This window comes from Argopecten irradians, chromosome 6 (genome assembly GCF_041381155.1).
Source record: "Argopecten irradians isolate NY chromosome 6, Ai_NY, whole genome shotgun sequence".
Taxonomy (NCBI): domain Eukaryota; kingdom Metazoa; phylum Mollusca; class Bivalvia; order Pectinida; family Pectinidae; genus Argopecten; species Argopecten irradians.
Window position 1 is genome coordinate 9759973 of NC_091139.1, and position 11512 is coordinate 9771484.

General features: G+C 33.7%; 1 protein-coding gene across 1 annotated transcript in view; it reads right to left on the reverse strand.

Annotated features, from left to right (window-relative positions):
- LOC138324929 (nipped-B-like protein A) overlaps positions 1-11356 on the reverse strand; it is a 32382-nt gene extending 21026 nt beyond the window's left edge. Inside the window, 18 exon segments of the mRNA XM_069270181.1 lie at positions 147-227; positions 510-664; positions 1017-1248; positions 1473-1559; positions 1939-2045; positions 2409-2570; positions 2859-2984; positions 4817-4843; positions 5058-5088; positions 6365-6382; positions 6772-7001; positions 7221-7307; positions 7560-7684; positions 7918-8035; positions 8563-8657; positions 8871-9039; positions 10158-10247; positions 11151-11356. Coding sequence (XP_069126282.1) covers positions 147-227; positions 510-664; positions 1017-1248; positions 1473-1559; positions 1939-2045; positions 2409-2570; positions 2859-2984; positions 4817-4843; positions 5058-5088; positions 6365-6382; positions 6772-7001; positions 7221-7307; positions 7560-7684; positions 7918-8035; positions 8563-8657; positions 8871-9039; positions 10158-10230 — 1923 coding nt within the window. The 5' untranslated portion in view covers positions 10231-10247; positions 11151-11356.
- Between the last annotated feature and the right edge of the window lie 156 nt (positions 11357-11512).

Here is an 11512-nt window from a genome sequence, read left to right on the forward strand (position 1 = left end):
TTTGACTTGAAAATGTGCGAAAATAAATTGAATACTGGGAAATACTGGCATTTCATAATTTTCTTCAAAAGTAAAAAAGGTAAAAATGATGTCTCATTAGATAATTCACCCACGCCTTTGGTTAAGCTAAGTTAACAGGAACTTACCGTCGTGACCAGTTTCATTGCATTCAGCTGTAGCTCACTAATATTCTCCACAAAGAATGGGGACACTCCTAACGTTGACACCTGAAGAAAAAGAACAGAAATCTCAATACGTCAGTCAGACTTAAACAATAGAAATCACTGCAAGTTTTTAATACACGCAAAAATGTGCCTATCAGATATGTGCTCAACCTTCATCAAATGACAGAACTTGATGCTTTTATTTACCTTTGAATTATGTTAGTTTAATATATTCATTGTTTCAGGAGACTGACAACCTGTTTAGCAATTTTTGTCTTCAAAGTTTTGTGTAAAATATAATTTTACTACAATATCCACACTAGTCTGTATTTCTGGTCTACAGACCTGTAATATGGTGGTGTCTGTCATTTCTTGGATGTCAATTAGTTGTCCCAGGTTGTCCACCAAGTCTGCCATTTTATTGTAGAGATTGATAGTTGACTTGTGTTTCACCTGCCCTGCCCTGGCTCGTTTTAACTTTGAACTGGTATGGTAGCCATCTGCCATGTAAAGGACAAAAATATTGTTTGTTTCTTCAGTGTAATATTTTGTATGGATATATGTTTTCCTTTTGAAACATTTTACTTCTTTCTGTAGAAAATGCACCCAGAGTAACACATTCTCAAGGAACCTTCATCATGAATATTGTATTCCCCCCTGCAGTTTTTTATTTTTATCTTTTACATTTTTGAAGTGGAATACCTATTAAATATTACATATGATTCTAACAAATCTAATACTAACATTACACTATACAATTCTATCAAATCTAAAATTCAGAGTTCTATAATTACTTACATTTCTTCGGATCAATTTTGTATACAGGGTCGTCAGCATTCTATAATAACTTACCTTTCTTCGGATCAATTTTGTATACAGGGTCATACTCTGGGTAAATCGTATTCTGTAGCTGAAATTTCCCGTATAGTATGACCCTTTCAATAACATCCTCCAAGTATACGTTTTTGGGCATTTCCTTGGAAGTCATGATGTACAAGGCAGTCAGTGATGAATCCATACTTCGCATGACCCTCTCCATTGTTAAATGTCGCCAGAGTTTTTGTTCTTCTTCATCATCAATGTCCTTCAAAGTAATATGAGAGACATTGTTTATTTCGATGTCAAACTTAAACATACTTCATATAAGAGAATATGATTTTCTCTTGATTTCATTGTAAGACAACTATTTAGACATTTCCCATGACCAAATTTACAATTTCCTAAAACCTAAAAGAAAGTAGATTTTGAAAAACACACACTAACTCTTGTTTACTCCATAATAGTCCTGCTATTAAAATTAAGGCTTACCTGTGTCATGGTTGGTAGAAGCTTGGTACCATCTCTGATGTTCCATTGTAATACAGTTAGGAGCTTAACAAGTTTGTCAGCTGGTACCTAAAACAGAAGTCAATTATTGAATCATCATGTAGGTTTGATAGAACTTTAAACTGATTTTAATAATTCTTTGGAACCAGAGTAATAAAGAACTGATGACTAAAGTTAAAATATCAAGAGTATATTATCACAGCATAAAGTTACGTGTAAATACCGTGGTATTTGTCTTGTCTATCCCACTTTTGGAATTTTGTTACACATTTCCTTCCAACCTCTGTCTCACCTTGTTGGACTTAGTAATACTAGTGCCAGGTAGAAAATTCACTTGTCAAATAATTCGCTACTTTTACATAAAATATGATAAAGTAGATATAACTTGGTCACAGTTATATCTCTGAGGTTCTGTGTATGAAAGTATCATACATGTTCACTAATTTACCTGATTTAATACACCCATTGACTTCAGTTTGGCTGTCTCTCCAACAAGTTCTGTTAGGACTTGTTTAGATATAAGAGATTCTGGTGGGCACTCTGTGTCGTCATCATCTGAAATAAACAGGAAAATAAATCATCTCACTTATGTCTTAAAATTAGCTGGCAGATATACAGATGCTTAAAAATTCATTTGTATGGCATTAGTTATTATCACTTAGTATTTCAAATTGATTTAAAAATATTTAGGATATTTTGGGTTTTTTACTAAATTTTGTTAGGACAATCCCTATTGGAATGATTAAGGATTTTCAAAAACTTCAGGACATTTTGGAAGAGTACAAGCAAAATGGCCTAATTTCCCAAATCTGAAACACAGCACTTATATCCAAGAAACTAAAATATTGTTGTTTACTTTCAGATGATAAATATCGGAAATATATTTCCTATAATGATAACTCAGTATATTGAACTTACTGGGATCCAGAGATCCAAAGTTAATGTCCTCTGCAGAGTCCAGGATATATTCCATTGCCGAGCTAAACTTCTTAAAAGTTGGACTTTCCAGTAGCTCCTCAACAGAGAGAGCTTGTTGATTGACCCGCTTATGTCGCTTGTCTTTCTTTTTCTTTCTAACCACTGTATTGATAAAGTTGTAAACATCTTAGCTTACATTGAAAATGTAAGTGTTGCATATTTACTACTGATCAAGGCAATACACAATTTTACATGTTGAGTGTGACGTTTGGTTGAGACAATCAATTGAATGGATTCTAGAAGTTTGACAAAAATCACCTAATGATCAAAAACACAAGCACTGATTACTCAATAATTTTCACTGAGAGGGGATATTTCATAGAAATGTATTGCATACATCTGATTAATAATGAATAAGTTTACAACTCAAGAATAAGTTATTTTCTGTACCTTCCATTTCTGAATCTGTTTCAGACTCAACCATTTCGACATCACTATCATCATCTTCAGCATAATTTCTTTTCCTCTTCCTCCTGGATGAGTAGCTGTCATCATCTTCATGTCGTCTTTTGCTCCCTATAACACAATACAAATCAGTTACTAACAGACATTTCTCAGTATGTGTAGGTATTTATAAACATCATCTTAATAGTCTTTTGCTTCCCATAAGTTATTTTTATCCGATATTACATTCAAATGTTCTTAATTGTTGGTGAAACTTCTCTTGGATTAAAAATTTTTCTTTAGTAATAATATTGTGTAATCAGACTGTAGTTACAAGGGATTGTAGGCCAATTAGGGTAAATAAATACAAGAGGCCCATGGGCCTTAGCGGTCACCTGAATTCAGACACAGAATGAAACAAAGACATGCATATAAACACTATAAATATATATTGGCCCATCAGGCCCTTGAAGTCAGTCAGTGATTTTATAAATTTTTAATCTATGAAGATTATTTGGTTCCATCAAATCAGTGAATTCAGGAGAAAGATTTTTGAAATGTTATCCATTTTGACCCCTTTTGGCCCCACCCCTCTCGCCCCTGGGGGTCGGCCAGGACCAATATGGATATGATGTTAAATGCTATCTCAGGTTCTACCAGTTCCAGAATTTCAGAAGAAGATTTTTGAAGTTTTAGCCTATTTGACCGGTTTTGGGACCGCCCCTAAGGCCCCTGGGGATCAGTCATGGAAAATTTGGTAATAAGATTCAATGGCCATCACATAGAGATAATTCTGACTACAATTGACGAATTTCCTATTATAATGACTAAATAATGCTCAAAAATGTGTTTTCCATATAAAAACTTATATGTAGTAAACTTAACCCCCTCCCTAGGGGGAAACCTGAGACCCAAGGGTCATATAATTCACAATTTTCATAAAACACCTTAAGACCTGTCCATCTATGAAGAGTATTTGATTCTACCATTTCCAGTATTTAAGAAGAAGATTTTTAAAGTTTTAGCCTATTTGCCCCTTTTGGCCCCGCCCCTCTGCCCCGAGGGGGTTGACCAGGATATTAAAATGTTATCTCATGCTTATAATTCTAAACAAGTTTGACTCATTTCGTATTAAAATTGAGCAAAAAATGCTCATAAATGTGTTTTCACTATATAAACTATAGTAAACTTGACCCCTTCCCCAGGGGGAAACGTGAGACCCCAGGGTCATATAATTCACAATTTTGGTAAAGGACCTCAAGACCTTTTAATCTATGAAGAGTATGTGATTCTACCATTTCCAGAATTTCAGAAGAAGATTTTTGAAGATATAGCCTATTTGACCCCTTTTGACCCCGCCCCTAAGGCCCCTGGGGTTCAGTCATGGAAAATTGGTTAATAGGATTCAATGGCAATCTCATACTGATAATTCTGACAATATTTGACTCATTTCCTATTACAAATGATCAAATAATACTCAAAAATGTGTTTTCCCCTATATAAACTATAGTAAACTTAACCCCCTCCCCAGGGGGAAACCCGAGACCCCAGGGTCATATAATTCACAATTTTTGTAAATGACCTTATGACCTTTCTATCTATGAAGAGTATTTAATTCCATCACATCTGTGAGTGGAGAAGAAGATTTTTGAAATTATAGTCAATTTAACCTCTTTTGGCCCCTCCCATAGCTCCCTGGGGGGTGGGGACCGTATAATTCACAATTTTGATTGGCCTTATGCCTTAGAAGGTTTGTGCAAAATTTCATTGAAATTGCTTCAACAGTTTTTGAGAAGAAGTCGAAAATGTAAATTGTTTACGGACATACGACGCACGACGGACGACGCACGACGGACGACGCACGACGGACGACGGACGACGACGGACAAAAGGCGATTAGAATAGGTCACTTGAGACTTCGTCTCAGGTGACCTAAAAAACAATAAAGAAAAAGAAATATTTACCTGACCTCCGGTCAGACTTGGCTTTCACTGAGACAAAGAAAAACATTCCAATTAGTTTAATTTTATAAACATGAAGATAATTTTCACATTTATTAAAAATTAATCATTAGATACATTTGTACCAGCATGTTAAAATTGTTTAATGATTTTAATAGTGAATTAAATTTATTCAACTCATATTCTCATTAGCAAATGAATCATATATGCATCATTATTGAATGCAAGAACATTTTCTTTTTACCTGAACCTCCATATTTGATTGATTTCAGGGTCTGCAAAGGAAAAGTGATGAGCATTAATACAAAATCTTACTGATTAAAACGAAGAGAAAAGCTTAATTTTAACTAGTAGGAAAATTGTTGTCAATTATTGTTTGAAAGGCAGGATTATTATGTGTGAAATATTTAAGAAAAAGTTTATGTTCATATGCAAATTCAAGTTAGGTGAGTTTGTGCTTTAAATCATAAGTCAACGACTACTTTCTGCAATATGACCAAGATTTTTTTTTAAGTTGTTGACTATTTGATGAATGAATTTAATAGATGTTGTTTCCATCAAATAAAAATGTCCTCAATAAAAATGAAAACTCCCAACAGACATACATGCAATTCAGTAAACTGAATAAACTGAACAAGAATTCTGTGAATTGTAGAAATGGATGCATTTATCACAGCCCTAGTACATTAGCTTAAATATATAGTCATAAAGTAACTTGATACTGCAGTAAAACATTGAATAAAAATATATTTTGGTAAGTTAAAGAGGGCAAATTATATCGCAATTTTCCCCTACTTTTCAATGGAAAATTTGTGATTGAAAATTTGTAACATGAAAATTTTGTTCAATATTTACAATCAAACTACTAAAGTATATACTTTGCACTATTCTTGTGCAAAACTTCATTAAGAGTCATGGAAATTCAGTGCTGAAAAGACTGATGCAGAAACAAGTGAACAGTGACTGAACAAGTGTCTTGCATCAATAATGGAGAGGAAAGTTTCCCTCATTACCAAATATTTTTCACAATACACAGGGATATTAAAAATGTAAAAATGCATCCACTTGCAATTCTCAATTTTACAGAACAAATAAAACAGTGATAAAATATTAAATGATAAGGCCTCGTATTTCACTTGGCCGCATACAGATCGCAATGTGTAACTGAGCAACATAACATCTGGTTTTCTTTTCAAATTTAAACAAAGTGACAAAAGAAATAAGAGAATGTTGCACAAGAAACTTAACTCAGCAGATATGGCCAAAACAACTGAACAGCAGTACTGAATATTAGTAAGGCCTAAAATATTTGTTTGCCTAAACACAACCAATCAACAAAATGATTCAGAATAATTCACTAAAATTGCAACAGATCTAGCAATCTTCAGCCAGTTTTTTGGATTATTGTAATTCTGATGTCAGGTGACACCAAAAGTCTTTTCTAACTTGTACCTTCATTCAACACTCTTGATTTGGTTTAGGCAAACACATTTTATTAATACTGGCCTAATAGCTGTAGAATGAAACTGCTTTCCCAAAATTCTACAATACCTTTTTACCCACTTTAGCCTGTCAAAAAAATCCCATTCAAAATCGTCATTCATCAAAATATTTTTTTTAAATTTAAAATTGGTCATGTCAAAACTTGGGTGTTAACTTGGTTAGTTGGTAGATTCAAAAAGAATGTTCAAAGATATTATCATAAACCTTATTCACAAAGAAATTTAGTTTCTACTACAATTAAAAAGGGTGTTTAATCAATATTTCTATTAAAATCTCATGCATTTTAAATAGTATTTGTACAAGAGATCCTAATGGGTTAATGTGATGTAATATGACATTAGAGCAAACACAGTAGGGACAGTATGTTGCTATGACGTGCTAAATAAACATTTTGTGTGTGAAATAAATATAACTCAGAAGCATACAAGACTTCAAACAATGTGTTGTCTCACTACCTTTTCATCTAAAGGCTCCAACATAACAAATGGTTGTCCTGCACTTTTCTTCTTGCTGCCAGCTGGGGAGGACAGGGAAGGGTGCGATAGCTGTTCCAGCAGCACAATGGGTTGTTTCATTGGCGGGTACTTCTGGGGGTTTGGTGTTGTGTTTTTTGGCACCAGTGATTCAGGTTGTTTAGCGACTGGTATCAGTGGTTCAGCCACGGTAGCTTGGGCAGGGGAGGCCACTGCAATGGAAGACAAATTATTCATCTTATCTCATAAACTCATAGAGATCTTTTGACTAAAGTACATTGATTGAAATTTCAATTTGATTCTAGAGATGAGTTTTACAAACTGCATTTTCTACTATTGCAACATTCCATTGTATCAGACTTATTTCTGTAAACACACATATTTACATACCACTTAATTCTTAGCATTTATAAAACAATTATTTTCTGTACCTGGTGCCGTATTCCTGGAATTCTGATTGGCATTTCTACCGATGTAATGTCCCTCTGGAGTACCAGGGTGTTCCCCATTCATCGTACCTGGAAAAAATAACCTTGCATATTATTTTCTACTTTATAACATAAATGCCTCACTAGAAAACAAAGTTAACACTCAGATTTACAGATGTATTTGTGGCATTTCCTTATCTTATGATTAAAACATAAGATACAACATTAATGCTTCAATACCATAAATGGAAACATAAATAGGTACAGGCCTTACATGAACAACCGATAACCCACACAATTAACATATAGCAACAGATATCTAACACTTTATACTCAACTAACCTGCAACATTGGAATACGAGGTTTGTGCAAAGTTCTGAAAGGACTGTTGGAACTTGGATGAAGAGTTTGGAGGATAAGATCCTACTTGATCAGTTGCTCTAACCGGACTGTGTTGTTGGTTAACTCTGTAAAACAAGTCATTTATTAACACAAGCCGTTACATTCTTGAGATCAAAATTAAAGTATTGAAACTCACAAAAAGTGTCATCCAATCTATGCTTTAATTGAAGGATGTGAGATTGCCAGAAAATCCATAAACTTGATCTAGAGCCCAACAAAATATTTCCACATTATATGAATAGCTTTATTGGTGTTGCTCCATCTATCAGAAGTCAACATATTCCTCAGATAAGTGTACCTCGGCGAGTTATTCTGTGTGAAGGGCGGGAAGTTTTGGACAGGGTATGGTGCCACAGACGGCTGCTGTTTCTGCTGACTGCGGGTGCTACTCCTACCTCCTGTCTGACTTCTTGTTCCTACAATGGAATTGAACACGTCATAAAACACAAAATTCATAATTCAAAGATCTTAAAATTCAATTTGATTAAGTGTCACCATCAGCAGAAGAGTGTCACTGTGTCATATTCAATATTCAATATCATCTAAGAATATTTCCTTTATCTGCATCAACCTATTTATGCATTTTATTTTAATTTCTAATCAACAATCGAGGAAACTAGTGAAAACAGTCTATGTTCAAGATGCATTTATTTTTTAAGGTTGTATTGTTTGTGTAGATCTTCTGTTGATAAATGGGAATTAACATTCATTGATAACGACATATAAAAGAATCTTGTTGGCAATGGTAACTTCTACTTCTGCTAATTATTCAACATTTTGGAACACAACATGATAGAACCGGTAGTTCTAACGGTAAGCCATGCACAGTGAGAGATGTCAGACAATGGCTGTTGATAAGGCTTTCAGTAAAACAGACAATTTTAAAACCAACTAATGACTATACAGCTATCTTATCACTGAAGTAAACTTTCAAATATGTTACCTTTAAATACATTTGGATCAGCGGCTAATACTCCACGTAACAGCTCTGGTATGTCACCTTCAATATTATCACCCACCAAACTGTCCTTCAACTCTCTGAAAACAATCAATTATGATAGAAACTTAGAAAGATGAAAGATTTCTTTTGATTAAATCACACAATTTATTGTGTGCAGTCAAAAGATCTTATCCTAAAAGACATAAACAATAGAAATATAAATTTTCATAGTTATCTGTGTGATTTAAAGTGACATTACACCCTTATATGTAAGAAATGGAACTTTAAAACTTATAGCTATAGTCAATTACATATGATCAGTAGAGGTCTGCCGCAAGGCCTGTACGATCTGCTTAGTCAACCCATCGTCTCTTTTTGACAAGTGTCTCTTAGCACTTTCTGCTAATCTGGTATGATACAGAAGGCTTTTGTTCTGAACTGTTGATGGCAGTGGTGTTGGCAATGGAAGCTCTGGTAGCACTGAAATAACAAATTTAAAACATTTTCAGTAGCTGCTTTATTGACGATAACCAGAAGACAATAAATGTAAAGCAATGCTGCAAAGGAAATTTTGTCTGATATTTGCAATTATATAGAGGGACTCCATTTATAGCATTTATAGAACACCTAGCACAAACTCCGATATTATATGTAAACCATTAAGTTCAAAAAATGAATATCGAAAGACCAGTTTGAACTATTTGAAAATAAGCTTAATAAATTCCAACTATTCTATAGTCCAACTATATAACCATAAATGGGTCCTCTTCATATCAAATGGGGTTTCTGATTGGAATTTAGTTCCAGAAAAAAGTCCTTTAAATTTTCTATGCTTACAAAGGATATCATTATGAGCTTGGTATAAATACAAACGCTGAGTGATTATTTTTCGCCAAACAAACAGAGAAATGGAAGCAGTTTCATCACCACTTTAGACTTATCATTGGCCATGGTCTGTCTATCAAACTTCAAAAATTGAATTGATGATGTTATAGACAATGTCAATATGTATGTCAAAGATCTGCAGCATTAGCATACATGACACCATACTATTGGGTCTAACACTTACATAAGAACATGGTGGGAGTAATGATAATCTGTTTTATCCTGCAAATGTCCCATATAACTGATATCTCCTGTCGGAATAACTTGTGCTTTATCCGTCAATATGAAATGCTTTATCTGTCAGTACGATCACAATATATATCTTTGATGGATATTTATCATTTTTTGAATACCGGTATTTCCATATTGTTACAGTGATATTACGCACTGAATAGAATTTGCTAGAACTAGTTGTAAAAGCACTTATAAATATATTTTCCACGGTAGTAAATAAGGATACACACTCATTCAGTTTAGTAAATAAATCTTTTCTTGAGCATCAAAGTAGCACTTTGCTTTGTGTGAAAGCAAGTAAATAACTGGGTATTTGCTTTCGTATTGAATGCCAGCTATAAGGAAATGGTTGCAGTATATAAGCTTTCCTAAGTCTCATACCAAAATAAACTTTGTATTGTAAGAGACTAGCTATTATTTTACAATTTATAACATTGATCACAGCAAATTTAATCAAAATAAATATACAGTTAACTTACAATCCGTCAAACTTGTAATTCCCGCAAGTGTTGTAATGGGAACACTTGGAACTTCACCATTCATGATTACCATTGGTTTAATAGCTACATCTGGAATATAAACATGCATTCATGATTTTTCTATGACTGAATCAAGAAACAAATAATTGCTTGCCTTAACTACGTATGTATAGCAATTATTTTGCTAGTAATGATTTTGTGAATTAACTGCCCTTAGTTTACTTCCTAGTAGAAATTAACAAGCAGAAATCAATAAATAACTTTTGAAAAAATCAACAAATAACCGAGAATTTGAAGTGCTAACTTACTGATACAACAAACTCTTATCATTTGCTCAACACAGCTGATCAATGCCAACAGAAACCATGACTATAATGTTTATATGGTCTGACCTTGTTTGAGTAGTTCGTTTCAGGAAAAATAAAACAGCTTCATATCATATAAATACCAATGAGCCTTACAAATTTAAGACAACCAGACATTCCTCATACTTTGATAATGCACATAAATCTATGTTGGGTCATACTGTTTGCCATGTTGCTGTCTAGCACCAAGCTAACTCATTAGACTAGAACTAATTATAATTATGTCCAAATTTTGTCAACAAATGTGGCCATATAAATTAATAATACAGCAGAATAAAGGAACAGTGTTGTTATTTCTATGGCTAAATCATAACTAACAATACTGATATTGTCAAGATCTAGGGGTCAAACATTTCGGAAAGTGCACGCACCCTCTAGATTTTACGCTCGTTGCAGGTTATCAACAAATGGAAGCTCCCGGTAAAAGATGCGCCATGCACGACATCAATCAAGTTTTCGGCAGTGAAGACTCATGGATAAATATTGGACAATGGGTGTTTATGATAAAACAGCATGTTGATATAACCTTTTAGAATTCAATCCAATAAAGTGCAACAAGATCCACTAGAAGATAATGTAAACAAATTGTCAAAAATTATCTCTCGGTTTAGCATCGAACTTGTCTTACCTGTCTGACTTTCAGAGGTGAACCATACGATGAAATAGCAGACTATTCATTGGGATGATCGGTCATATTTTTAGATTAATATCCAAAGTTTCAATTGACACCCATCTCGAATCATTCAAAGATAGAAAAAATACAGAATTTATCCAATATTTAAGGAATCATAACAATGACCCGCGCCAAAATTACGACAGACTGATTACCTATCATCACAAAAATTCGCGATGACAAGTAGTTCGAGTCAATTTTGAATAATCCGTTTTTAAGAATAATATATTCAATTTTATCAATTAAATTGAATTGTTAGATATTGCGTATGCTACAATGGCGATTAATAGTATTTATTAAAAAATAATTTCCTCAAT